At 33.4% G+C, this 14227-nt stretch overlaps 2 protein-coding genes across 2 annotated transcripts; one reads left to right on the top strand and one right to left on the bottom strand.

Annotated features, from left to right (window-relative positions):
• Positions 1-2672: 2672 nt before the first annotated feature.
• On the top strand, positions 2673-4739 carry LOC131596556 (protein JINGUBANG-like). The gene is made up of 2 exons (XM_058869237.1): positions 2673-2896; positions 3295-4739. The coding sequence occupies exons 1-2, from the start codon at positions 2673-2675 to the stop codon at positions 4505-4507; spliced, it is 1437 nt and encodes a 478-aa protein (XP_058725220.1). The 3' UTR covers positions 4508-4739.
• A 2339-nt stretch (positions 4740-7078) lies between these two features.
• LOC131596555 (inactive protein kinase SELMODRAFT_444075-like) lies at positions 7079-13333 on the bottom strand. The gene is made up of 8 exons (XM_058869236.1): positions 13016-13333; positions 12763-12896; positions 10801-10895; positions 9423-10489; positions 9089-9249; positions 8908-8984; positions 8493-8814; positions 7079-8391 (listed from the first exon to the last, which is right to left on the bottom strand). The coding sequence occupies exons 1-8, from the start codon at positions 13209-13211 to the stop codon at positions 8242-8244; spliced, it is 2202 nt and encodes a 733-aa protein (XP_058725219.1). The 5' UTR covers positions 13212-13333; the 3' UTR covers positions 7079-8241.
• Positions 13334-14227: the final 894 nt, after the last annotated feature.

Genomic DNA, 14227 nt, shown 5'->3' with positions numbered 1-14227 from the left:
TAACTCATCCTTACAAAACCGATTGTTAATGTGAGAAGTGTCCCTCTATATATACTCTTTCAATCTTTCAATGTTCTATCTCCAACCAATGTGGGACTTTAGGATCTTCCTAATAGTCCTCAGGGTCTTGCCAACGCTGATCATGTATATATTACTATAAATAATATATTTTATAATAAAATTTTCACTTCAATTAAAATAAAACAGAATTATAACGTCAAGGCGTGCCATGTTATTTTTATTTAAAAAATTACATATTTTCTCGGTTTTTAATATAACTGAGGGGAAAAATAATTCAGGACATGCTTCGAATCCCAGTTATTGTAGTTTATGCTTTTATTTGTTTATAAGTGTATACTAAATGATATATTCCTTCGGTTTTCGGAATAATCGATGGATAAAATAATTAGATTTTACTATATAAAAACACTCGTTGAACAGATTTTGTTATAATCCTAACTTATATGTAACTGTCCCAAATTTGTACGCATCAGTCTTTGAGATGAATTGCAAGATGGAAAAAATATTCAATGTTCTTTTATTCTTGAACAAAACATTTTTCTTCCCTTACAATAAATCTGACATGATGGTGTTGATGGTGTTGATGTTGTTATATTTTTGGAACAACGCTTAATTAAAGAATGTTGAAAAAGTTCTCTATGATAAATTGCAAGTGCAGAAAATCATTCTTGCTTCAGATTAAACAAAGAAGGGAGTTCAACATTTGAAAAGATTAGAAGTTGGATGCATACAAGATATGCAACAAAATATGGAATTACAACGATGATGATGATGTATCTATATTTGTTTAATATTCTGTGTAAACGATATAATATTTAAAAAAGGATTATTTACCTCGATTTCTTCTAAAACCGAGGGGTAAACATATTTTACCTCGGTTTTTATCAAATTTGAGGGGATAATTTTGGCGTGATTATTGAGGATATTAATCACCATCCTTAAACAAGTCAGTGTCGTCCATTTCATGTGTATCAACGCTCAAGGCACTACAATTAGTGATCCGCGTGAAACATAGAAAACTTCCATTATAAAAGCATTTTGAATATCAAAAAGTAAGTGAAACATCAGAAATCGCTTGAAACTATCTACATCCACCACTTTAAGGTTTACAAGAGCATTTGGCATGAAAAGATTTCAATGATGGATTGCAAGAGCAGAAAATTATTTGGGTTTGAGGTTTGTATATACTTATTTGAGCAGAAAATATGTATCTAATTTATTAATATTATGTGTAAACAATGTAACAAGTTAAAAAAATCTATCTTCCCCTCGGTTTTATTGATATACCGAGAGGTATGATGCGCTGGTTTTGAAAATAATTAAAGTGTAGATTTTGGGGTTCAAACCCATGTGCAGAAAACTTAACTCCTCATTTTTATTAACCGAGGGTAAAGTGACAATTTTTCATGACGCTCTTCGTTATCTGGCTTATGTAGCTGAGGTTAAATGCATTTTCCGGCTGAGGTCAAATGTGTTATTTATAGTAGTGGTACTTCTAGGATATATTCGTCTCTAGATCGTGGAATACCATAATTGAAATTCTATTTTTGAGGGGACAGATGTTGGACAAGATGTTGGAACAACGAATCTAACAAGTTAAATCAGACTTAACACACATATGGATAGCAACACAAAGGCAATGTAAAAGAAATAAATAACGCCAAATATTAGTAACTCAGTTCGATGCAAACAACACCTACGTTCGGGGTCAAGAAATCTGCAGAGCAGAAGTTACTTCCTCAATCATGCTCTAAAGTGTCATCGGAAGAACTTTTCATTTCATCCCCATCCTTGCAGAAGAAAAATTCTCCGACTACAAAACTTCGAACAGATAATTCTCACCGAGATTCCTATAAACATATACAAATTGATATCCCTATTCATAAATAATGCAGAGGAGTATAACTTTTTATATATTTCCTTTTAAAAGATGAAAAATAAATATATTTTTTTTGGTTACATGAAAAATAAATATTTTAACATAAAATAGATTGTCAAGATTAACTATATCTACACTTGTTAATTGAACCAAGTCTTACAATTTATTTTTTGTCCAAATTATTTCTAGACAAAACAGTTCAAAAAAATATATATACATATGTACTATGTTATATAATCAACCATACATTCAACATTATTTTCCACTTGCATTGCAATTGTGGGATAAATTATTTGCCGTATGGCTAAAATAACTTATCATCTCTACCTTAAAATAGCACTCAAAACAACAAATTCAGACCACAAAGTGTCAACAACAACCCATAAATTCTAAACATGTTCTTCTACCCATAGAAGCAATCCTATATTTTACCAAAGAAACCCGAATATCCCGGACCCAAAATTATATTTTGTCAGAACCTCTTTAGGAAATGTATTTCTCGTACGTGTTCACACATAATTTGTTCACCATTCATTTCCACACCATATTTACACAATTCTATAACCTCTCGTTCCTCTCTCTCCCTCTTCAACACAACTTAACATCTTCTTCTCCCTTTTCTTTTGGCTAACTAATCAATCAAAGTCTTCATTTCATTTTTTCTTCTTTTCTTTCTTTCTTTTCTTTAATCTCTGGTTTTCATTTTCCGGTGGTTGAGCTGATCCTGGTGTCTGAATCGGTGAATGAAATAAAAAAAAAACACATATCTTGAATGATAGTGAGAAAAGAGAGAAAAGAGGACATCATGTTTGGCGACAACAGAAAAAACAACAACAGCAACAATGGTAACAATAACAATAACAATGTTCCTCGTCCTCAATTCATGCAATCCGAACCTCGGCTTTCCACTACCGATGCCTATTCAGACGACGACTATGCAAAGCGTAGCAGCAGCGCCGCCTCTCCCATGAGCCCTTACTACTATGACCCTGTCAGGTCTCTCCTCTTCCATCTTCTTCTCTTCATTTGTTAGTTTTTAAAAAGATAAACACCTTTGAACTATAAACTACTAACATAATCATAATAGTAATATATTCATCTGCGTGAATTATAATCAATTTGTTGCAGAGTCATTTAATGTAAAATGAAATGACTCTGCAATATATTACCATACTTAATCAATTTGTTGCAGAGTCATTTGATGTAAATGACTCCGTACAATATAATCACTCACGTAGATGATTTAAATTTATTTATGGAGCCATTTGATATGGCTCTGTACAATATAATCACTCACGCAAATATGACTCTGTAATATACTACAATATACTCTCGCACAATGATTAATGGTTCCTAATCTATAATTAATTAAAAATTAGAAATATGAAATTCAGGTTAAGTGGTGAGGGCTCACCAATGATGATGTCACCATGGAATCAAACAACAAATTCACCATTCGCAAAGCCACAATGGTCACAATGCGAAGAAGCACCACCACAGAATTCCCTAATCGGCTCTCTCGTTCGCGAAGAAGGTCACATCTACTCATTGGCAGCTTCCGGCGACTTATTATACACCGGCTCCGACAGCAAGAACATCCGCGTGTGGAAGAATCTTCAAGAATACTGCGGATTCAAATCCAACAGTGGACTAGTAAAAGCAATAATAATCTCCGGTCAAAAAATCTTCACCGGTCACCAAGACGGAAAAATTCGAGTCTGGAAAGTCTCCGTCAAGAACCCTAGCATCCACAAACGCGCCGGAACATTACCAACGCTCAAAGACATTTTCAAAAGCTCCATTAAACCAAGCAACTACGTCGAGGTTCGTAAACACCGCACCGCGTTATGGATCAAACACTCCGACGCCGTTTCATGTCTCAGCCTTTCACCGGACAAAACCTACCTCTACTCCGCTTCATGGGATCGAACAATCAAAGTATGGAGAATCAGCGATTCGAAGTGCTTGGAATCCATAACCTCACACGAAGACGCGGTGAACTCCGTCGTGTGCGGCAACGACGGTGTAGTTTTCTCCGGTTCCGCTGACGGAACGGTTAAGGTGTGGAGAAGAGAGGCACGTGGGAAAGGAACGAAGCACGTGGCGGTTAAAACGCTTTTGAAACAGGAATGTGCGGTTACGGCTCTAGCGGTCGACTCGTCCGGTTCAATGGTTTATTGTGGTGCTTCGGATGGGTTGGTTAATTTTTGGGAACGTGATAAGCAATTTGCGCACGGTGGGGTTCTGAAGGGTCATAAATTAGCGGTTTTGTGTTTAGCTTCGGCCGGGAATTTGGTTTTTAGCGGTTCAGCTGATAAAACCATATGCGTGTGGAAAAGAGACGGCGTTATTCACACGTGTGTTTCTGTTTTAACGGGACATGACGGTCCCGTTAAGTGTTTAGCGGTGGAGCAAGATCGTGATAATGCTGGTGGGAGAGATCAACGGTGGGTGTTGTATAGTGGAAGTTTGGATAAATCTGTTAAAGTTTGGAGTGTTTCTGAGAGTTTGCAGCATCACAGGATTGCTTCTGATTCTGATTCGGTGCCTTCTGAATCGGACGGTAGTTATTCTTCGAGTCGGGCCGGGCATAATAAACGGCATTGATTGAACGGGCTTTTGTTGGGCTTTTTGGCCCAATGTAGTTTATTGTTTGGGCTTTTTATGGGCCGGTGTGATTCTACTGCCACGTCTCTTTTGGGATGATTGTGTTGTTGTTTCTCTATTTTATTTTTTTGTTAATTGACTTTGATTGATTTTTTTTTGTAAGGCTGGAAGATGTATATGTATGATATTTATTAATGTAATGTAATATAATTTGTGTAAAGATTTGTTTTAATGTGGTTGTATAGTTTATGTTGGATCGTGTGTGAGTGAGATATAGAAATAATACTATATTATATGATACATTATGAAATTGAACTGTGCATATGCATTGATGGGTATTTTCATATTAAATATGAATCTGGATCTATAAAAATAACTCGACTTTCTTAGACTTTTCTTCCATCAAAGTAGTTAGAGATACGATGTATATATGGTTGTTACAGCTTAGGTGGTTCCTTTTTCTATTGAAGACATTCACATTCCATTGTCTCTTCTTGGTTTTGATTATGATGATAAGTAAGACAATTTTTAATACTAGTGTATCGGATACAGCAATAATGGGTTTTAGTTTTTATTTGGATTTGTAGGAAAAGGGACAATTAGTTAAATATGAAGAGATCATAGAACTTAATCATGATTGTTATGAGATTTGCAATATCAAAATGTAGTAAGATAAGAAAGAAAATCATAGAAGAGAAGGAACCGTGCCAATTAGAATGATAGAAAAAATTTAGATTCTATTGAGATATATGAAATGAAGTGTATATCATGTTTTATTGCTTCACTTAAAAAAAATAGGGGAATGAAATGGAATGCGAGGAGACACATTCTATCTAATACCACTATATTATATTAGTTTATCCTTTTTAATTCTTTTAAATTATAGTGTATTGGAATGAAATAAATTAGTAGCAACATTATAATTTTGTCCTTCAAATTTAAAGAGTAAAAGTGGAATAAAAGATTATAATTTTTTCAATTTCTAATAATAGAATGAAATATTAGTTCCGCACCGTCGTAAAATATCAAAACAATAGAATAAAATAAAATTTATGTTATGTTCATTTTCATTCTGTTTGATTATATTCAATCATGTCCTGCCACAGTATTATTTATTTAATGTATCTAAAAAGTGAATCTTTTTTTTATAAATGAGACCGGAGGTAGTATTATTTTTAAGTTTTATTTTTTTACGAGAATAAAGATAAAAAAAGGAAATTATAATTATAAAAAGAAAGTTCATGCTACATTGACTATAAGAATCTAGCTCAATCTGAAAGATAGGAAGTGACATGTAACATATTGTCATAATTTGAAATAACACCAAATTTGGTTATAAAATCTATGTCTTAGTTTCCTTCACAATGAGTATGTGTAACTCTGAGATGTTTGTGTTCAAATTAAATATATTTGTTGTCCTAAATTACAAGACAAATTTATGAAACTTATGAGTGGTAGACTCGATCAGGCTAATACCATGGGACAAGTCAGTATACCATATTGCGTATATAAAACTCATATATTTCGGTAATGAGAGACCATGGTAGATGATAGTTCGACCTTAAGAATATCTAAAGAGGCATGAATAAAATCAAAGAAGCATGTTACCAAACCTCTAGTAAATTACAGATGGTCCCACCAAAACCAGAGAGGGTAGGCGGTCGATTGCAGTTTCCGTCAATATTACTAATTATATAAGAGAGATTTAATGAATTCTATTTGACTTGACGATCTTCAGTATTACCAATCAAAAATTTACTAAAGCAAATGTGAAAAGACCTTATCGTGTCATGAGTGGGCAAACAAGGGCAGTAATGTGAGTAGTTTCATGAGAAATGCAAATTGAGTTTTTGTTTCTGTAGAGGTATACTTGTAAAATACTTTTCAAGGGTCGGGAGATGTGCCACCCCCAAGAAGGGAGACAACCCTTACATCGCCTTCAAAGAGATAACGCCTCACCCTAGAACTTTCCTCTTGCACAATCATGGGAAAACAAGAGATAAGACGTTTTTTGAGTAGAGAGAAATGAGTCTTAAGAGTTGATTCATGTTTCCCTAGAAAATATGGATTCAACGGTTCAATATTAACCAAGTGGGTCTTTCCCAAAAAACTATAGGCCCAAAAGGCCTCTATAAATACATCTCCCTTAATTGAGATAGATGTTCATGACCATTAAAGCACAAACTTTTAGAATACAACTTATAAAAAGACTCTGTGTGGGTTAGTTGCCATAGATAGAGTTCAAGACAATTGTGTCACTCTTATTGAATTGGAATCCTACTTGCTACATAAAAGTTCAAGTTGTAGACACGTCTAATTATGCACAATCTTAAAAATGTCTAGCGTTCCTTCTGAAACACTTTTTCAAGTTCAAGTAGGGAATTACTTAAACATGTTAATATTTTAATATGGAGATGACTTTGCAATTTTTTTCTTAAGTCCCATATTATTAGAAAATTATGCGTTTGTGTGTAAATTGAGAAAACTCTAAGTCTCGCATTGCGTAAACAAGCCAAAAAAACTTTTTTTGAGTTTTTCCTTTCTCACTCGCTTTACTCTGCGTTTTCAAATTGTCGAAGTGCCAATTTTTCCCCCTTTCTTTCTACTCATTAAAATTTTTGTGTATTTTATTGAATTCTCTTTAAAAAAATTATTTGAATTTCTCCTTGTTTGAAAAATTATTTTGTGAGATCAAACAATCATTGAATTCTATTTGGAGAATTATTTGAATTTCTCCCCATTTTTTGAAATTATTACGACTAGTCTCTATATCAGATATTATGAATGATATTTATACTATATTCAACTGGTCTTTGCACTATAAGATGGTTTATTTTAAGATTGATTATCTACCGTGAAAGTAGTAATTCTACAATATAGAACTGAGTTGTTTTATCTTGGAGGCGCCGTGATTGCTTGTCTTTCTTGTACAATTTTAGTCATTCTCGGTCTAAGAATATGGGTTTTTTTCTTTCTTTTTTCTTTTATGCTATGCAAAAATTAATAGTATGAAAATGAAGAAATTAAGGTGAATAAACTCTATTCATTTTCGTCAAAGCTGAATTTGTGATTTGATTTGTTTAATGTAGAAATTCAGCTTATCTTGGTTAATTTTTATATAACAAAATCTCTAATGAATTACACAATGAGTTCCATAATCTTGAAGAAATATTTAACATTTTTTTCTATTGTAGCAATCTCAGGTTGAAAATTGCAATCCATAATTTCTTTAACAGATACCTTAAATAACGTATCAGATGGAACTTATAAACGAACAATTTGTTGTAGTATAGTAGTGTGTGTGGCCACTTAGTACTGAATCCAGACAGGCATGATGAAAATAAAATGAAACCAGACAGGCATGGTGGAAATAAAATATCATAAAAATGGATTGCTTAAGGGTTACTTAAAATCTAACCATTAGAAGAAAAATATGGATGAACTATATAAGTATAATCAGTCTTTGTAAAATCACTTGATTGTGGCAAATGGTAACGCAACTTTAAATGAGTTCTTAAAATTTTAGCAATGATGTCTTAACCTCCCATTGTATCACTTACAAACCTTTATTTCTTTAAGTAGTTTGAGATATTGACTTTTCAACACCAAATACTGTGCTTGTGTTGTGTCAAAGTTTCTGTATGCTTATAAGAGACATGCATTTACGACGCAGCTGACAAACAGAACCATATTGACAAAAACAAAATCATCTAGTTCAAAAGCCATTGTAGATATCAATGTGATAACTTACGAGAATGGCTTATTTTACCTTTAGGAGGAGTATGAGAACTCAAACCACTTAAATGACCACTTATGTTACCAACTGAATTGATGTCTAAACCCAAAGAACGAACTGCATTGCCCCCTTCAAGCACTCTGAGGATCTACAATCATGTTAAAAAAGGAGATATTTTTCAATATATTGTATTTAATCATAAATTAGTAAAAAAAACAAGTTACATAAAAGAAACTAAATAATTCACACCTTTGATATTGCGGGTCTGTTATCAGGATCCAGACGTAGACAAAGTGACACAGCTTGTGCCATGGCTTGAAATTGAAGATTAAATTCTAGTGACCCGTTAGAATCCAACCATGGGTTGAGAGATCCAACATTTTGTAAGATATGATTGGGGTCCAACATGTGTAGGGGGTGAAACAATTCAGAAAGATACGAGTGTTCATTGAACTGTTCCAACTCACAAATTCTTTGACCAGTTATTAACTCTAATAAAACAATTCCAAATGCATATACATCTACTTTACACGTAAGAATTCCAGCATCAAGATACTCTGGTGCAATGTACCTAGGTAAGGTTTATGCAAGGCAAGCTTGATTAGATTCGAAAAATTTATTTGTATATTTTATTTTGACTCATTAGCCTGCATACAAAAATTACCCTGAAGTTCCCATAACACGATCTTCTGTATTTATGTTCCATTCTGATTGCCATCTAGCAAGCCCAAAATCAGCCACCTAAATGAATGGTACATCATTCAATTTAATGCTTATTCTTTTTATTTGATCGGTTATACATCATAAATTTGAAGTAAGCTTTTGGCTGAGGCTCAGTAAGTTACCAGGGGTTCAAAGTCATGCGTTAAGAGAATATTTTTAGGGCGAATGTCTCTGTGCACAATGCAACCAACTCTACAATCTTCATGGAGATAGCGCAAGCCTCGTGCAACTCCGATTGCAATCTTTAAGCGCGAGTTCCAGTCCAAAGGTATGCTCTTGTTGCCTGTTAAATATACAACAAATGATAGAGTCTCAATGTGATCAGGATTTTTGCAAAGAACATTCAAATACAAACATCAAAGTATTAATATTAATAGAGAGATTTAAAAGTCCTAAGAATTGTTGTATATAAAAAAGAAACCGGAAACAAATGTAGAAAGTTAGTAAATATCATACCATGTAAGCAGAGGTCTAAGGATCCATTACATATGTACTCATAGACTAATATCCTCGCATTGATTTCTGTGCAAAATCCTATCAGTAATACAACATTCCTGTGTTGGGCACAACTCAAAACCCGAACTTCCCTGCTGAAATCAAGATCTGCTTGAGAGCCACTAAATTTAATTTGTTTGACTGCGACAACCTGGCCATCTTTCAGTATTCCTTTGTGAACCACACCAAATCCACCTTCAGCCAAAAAATTTAAATCTGAGAACATGTCTGTAGCTTCTTCTATCTCTCTGTAAGAAAACCGTCTAGGAGGGTTTCCAAATACAGGTGCTATATTCTGACAGTGTGAGCACAAGGGAGGAGGTATAGAGGAATTTCTACCCAAAGGAATAGGGCTATCTCTGATGCTTGAGCTGGTGACATAACTTACACTTTGAGCTTTGTTAAACTCAAGTTCATCTGTTCTCTTCTCTTGATCAGAGTGTAAAAAAGTCTCAAGTAAAGTTTTAGAATTTGGAGATTTAGTTCTTTGAATCATTCTGTTTTCAGCTCTTTGAAGCTTATCGTTATTAATGTGGTTCTGAGAGATCCAAATTTCAGTGTTGTTATCACTAGCCACAGATGATGTTAGGAGTTTCCTTGAAGGGGGTGGGCTATCCCTTTCCAAATTAAAGTATGATGGTGGCTGGAAGTTGAAATCTTTTGGCTTGTTGATTGGTTTGCTTGTTCTTTTGCGAGGTCCCTGGCCATTATACAGTGGGTTTTCTTTATAGACCAGAAACGGAGAAGTCATTGAGTCTGAGCTTGACACTGAATCTAATCCAGTATTGGTTATAACAGATGAGCCTGCTACTTCAGGGCTACCCACTGGGGTGGAATGTTTCAATCTGCGTCCATTTAGCTTTTTGATTTCTAGACCTGGTGAAGAGGAAGTAGAGAAAAATGGTGTTTGGAGTTCATCGGAGGGTCCTCCTAAATTAAGTCTGAGGACTTTAGGCTGTGATCCATTCATCACCACAATGCTACAGTTAAGTTCATCCATGCAATGTTTTACCTCTTGCTTTAGTTTCCTGTTTCAGTAAAGTTAAGGAGTTCACTAACAAATATTTCACTGATAGGGCATGCAGCAGCACCAAAACGTTGTACTTATTAATTCTATTAACTAACAAATAATTGCCTATATCAATTAAATGATTACCCTTAACGAACAGCAGTTATTCAAACAAGCTAATATTAGTCGCTTAAGTATAGCTAATATGTTGTTGAAGCCTCTAATAAAAATCATAATGCAAACGTGCTGCAAAATAACATATTTGCATTTAACTTTTGACACAAACTAATGTAGCTCAGAAAAAAGAAATACTTTTTGATGTTTAATTACTTGTCCAGTATGACCCAATGGGAACCACTCCATCTAGCTTCAGCCGCCACAGCACCACTGGGAGATCCCGTGACAACCTTAATCTTCACCCTAACCTGCAGTTATAAAAACTATAACATAAGCCAATTTCAACAAATATACAATGCCATACCAAAATAGGATAGTGTAAGAATTTGAATGGAGAAAATGGTTAAGAATTTGAATGGAGGAATTGGTAGGGAATTTGGACGATTAATTGGTTAAGTTGAGAAGAATTTATGACTTATTACATGAAAAGATAGGACACATAAATATTTAGTAGTTGAAAGCCATTCAGATTTTCTTAACTCGTTTCACTTTATGAGATAAATATATGATTTGTCTGCTGGTCATTGGCATTCTCATTCATAATCATAAGATTTTAGAAATAACTTCAAACATATTTAAGTATATAATTCAATCTAGATAAGTCATATGAAAGATCTTTTAAAAAAAAGTGCATCATAAATCAAGAGGTCTTGATACGGCCAAAGTATTCTTAAGGTAAGACATTACAAAGAAGACTAATCCATTCCCGAATAGTATTAATATTTGTTCTTTTGCCATTAGATTCAATTGCGTACTGTTGAAGCAAGTTTTCTTCCACTAGTTCCAACTTACAAACACAGCATTGTTCGCTGTATTGACATGACTTGTGGAATGGTCTGTAAATGTACAAATATAAGGCCCGGTGGGGGGAATACTGGTATGTCTTTACGTAGAACAGGAGGCAGCACAAGGACAAAAAATCCAACTTGTTCCAATAGAATGCCCTTAATCATTGTAACAGATTTATCTACTATTGCCTCACTCTCACAATATAAGGTAGAGAAAGAAATTGAGAGTGATGTGAAAGTTATATAATAAAAAATAGAAACTTAAAGAGAAATGGCTAAAATAGATAAGAGAAGAGAGTACTAGGGAATGAAAAAAATAAGTTAGTCTTATTTTATTTTATTTTATTTTGTTACAAGGTGGGGACTAGTACCTAAAATTGTTCAAAAAATCAATTACAGAATACATACAAAGACACTCACTCCTTGTAACTTATTTTAGTGTAGAAGCTTCGTGCATGTGTAGTTATTGATGCATCATAATCAAGACAAAAATTAATTAATAATTTTGCAAGAGAAAGACTAGAATCATGAAGCACATGGGAATCGAATAAACTAAAGTTAAGGCAGTACAGATCAGAAACTTCCTAAACTCAGTCACGCTAGAATATATATACTAGTATATTTTTTGGATCAATGAAATTGCATAATATTAAAAAGACCAAAAGTTGCTAATCAAATTATTGAGTTGAATTTGATTAATAATACATGGCCTACACTAAAATTTTGGCGCACTCAATCATCAGGAGATAGTCACATTTTTTTTATCCCAATTTTTTGTTTGAAATTTTTTATTTTAAAAAACAAAATCAGTATTCAAATTGAAACCATTTGAGTTCAAGATTTTATGTTGTAACAAATCTTATCTATTTATTTGAAATTGACTTTAAAAAACCGTCAGCAATTAGGAAAACGACCACGACAATACAATACTGATAGGTACATATCAATACTAAAATCACTATTTCCTGGTTTTATGTGAAAGAAAAAATTGTGATCACACAATAACCACCGCAATCAGTGTTGTAACACTTGTACCGACCGAATTTGCCAGAACTTTTACGCGACCGGTTTTTACCTTGCTGAACAGATTAAAATTTAACATCAATTTTACATATTAAAATATTATCAACCGTTGATTTGATATCAAACTGTGCATATTGTAACAGTACAAAATCTAATTCCTCAAAGAAACCAGTTTCGAAAACGACAGCACAAATCCTAAACGGAACTCACAGAGAATTTCTTCAGGTACGATAACGGTTTCATATATAACCGTAATTATTTATCGCGGTAAACAGTAAAAAAACGCGGTAAATTTCAAAATTACCTCAATGTGATTGTGCAACTGAAAAACCATCTGAGCACAAGACTCAGAGATATCAGAAATCTGCTCCGGCGACTTTCCCGCGCGTCCATTCGAACAATCTCCGGCAAGTCTCGAGAAATTCCAGAATCTTCTACCTAAAAAATCCAAATCAAGCGTAATCAGCTAAATCCTAATCAGTTGTAATCAAAATGAAAACAGTTTAGAAAATTCGATGAATGATTAAAACCGAATCCAATTATCGTTTTCGATTTACCGGTTTTTTCGGTAGAATAAACGGCGAGAAGTGTGATAGAGTCACTGGAATGAACGATGTGAGTGAGTGCCCATGCTAACGCGGTGTTGGAGATCACCTTGTCCGCTTTAACCGCCACGAGAACTTTGTTAGATACGGTGGCGGTGGTGGCGGTGTGCCTCGCGCTTTTAGAACCGACGATTTCGCCTCTTAGCATTGAGTTCAGGTTTGGGTTTGGATCGTGTGTGTGAATAATATTGATTTCGCATGCATTTAGTTTTGTGAGGTTGATCGTTAAATTATTTTTTTGATTTAACGCTCTATGTTTCCAACTGGCAGTTTTGGAATCATGGTTAGTTAAGTTAACCATGGTTAAGTTAGTAGTGTTGTTAGTTGTTGGTAGTTAATTATATGGTGCGGGACTGCGGGTACTGTCTAATTGCTTTATTTGTCTCACTAGGTGTAAGAAATTGAAACCTCAATTTGTAATTTGGATATTAGAGGAAACAAATTCTTTAACAAGTATTGGTTGAAAAGTGTGATTTGTTGCTCAATTATTGATTTTTATCTTTAGATTAGACGGGCTATTTCGGATTAAATTTTATTTTAACAAATTGGATTAGCATATGTGGACTCCCAAATAAACTTATTTATAGTAGATGAATTTATAATTAATAATTTATTAATTATAAACTTATTTATAGTAGACGAATAAGTTAGTAGTGTTTAATAACTATATAACAGTTGAACTAATTTATAAATATAAATTTATGTAAAATATATTTAATAGATTTGCATCTTCTTCTTTCATTTTTCTTTCTTTTTATTTTTCTTTATTAAAAAGTTATTTTTTACTTTAAAAACAGTGAGAGATTAAGAGAGATACACAAAAAGGAAAAAAATAGAGGAAAAAAAATAAAAGGAGAAGATTCAAAGTCGAACATTAAAGATCTACAAAAATAATTGTAGATTAATTATACTTAATTAATAGAGATTGAAAAAAAAAATCATCCTTTACATGAGTATTAGAGATTGGAAAATAAAAGGAATTAATATTATATAAAATAATTCCAATAATGTTCAAGAAATTATGAATAAAATTAAAAATAATTTAAGAAATTAACTTAAATATCCAAGAAGATCTTGCATTGATGTAGGATCACACTTCAATTTTGTTGGTAGTTGTCCTTGATGCTCCAACATTTCTTATTTTTTAATGTGGAATTTCATATT

Source organism: Vicia villosa, linkage group LG4 (assembly GCF_029867415.1).
Source record: "Vicia villosa cultivar HV-30 ecotype Madison, WI linkage group LG4, Vvil1.0, whole genome shotgun sequence".
NCBI classification, from domain to species: Eukaryota; Viridiplantae; Streptophyta; class Magnoliopsida; order Fabales; family Fabaceae; genus Vicia; species Vicia villosa.
Note: the sequence above shows the minus strand (reverse complement) of the source record. Positions and strands in the feature narration are given on the sequence as shown.

Bases quoted from the DNA above. Each gene is read 5' to 3' on its own strand.
- LOC131596556 (XM_058869237.1), top strand. From the start codon at position 2,673: ATGATAGTGAGAAAAGAGAGAAAAGAGGACATCATGTTTGGCGACAAC. The intron at 2,897-3,294 runs GTCTCTCCTCTT...TATGAAATTCAG, and splicing joins TACTACTATGACCCTGTCAG to GTTAAGTGGTGAGGGCTCAC.
- LOC131596555 (XM_058869236.1), bottom strand. From the start codon at position 13,211: ATGCTAAGAGGCGAAATCGTCGGTTCTAAAAGCGCGAGGCACACCGCC. The intron at 8,985-9,088 runs GTAACTTACTGA...CCATTCATTTAG, and splicing joins CGCATGACTTTGAACCCCTG to GTGGCTGATTTTGGGCTTGC. The intron at 8,392-8,492 runs GTGTGAATTATT...ACATGATTGTAG, and splicing joins ACAGACCCGCAATATCAAAG to ATCCTCAGAGTGCTTGAAGG.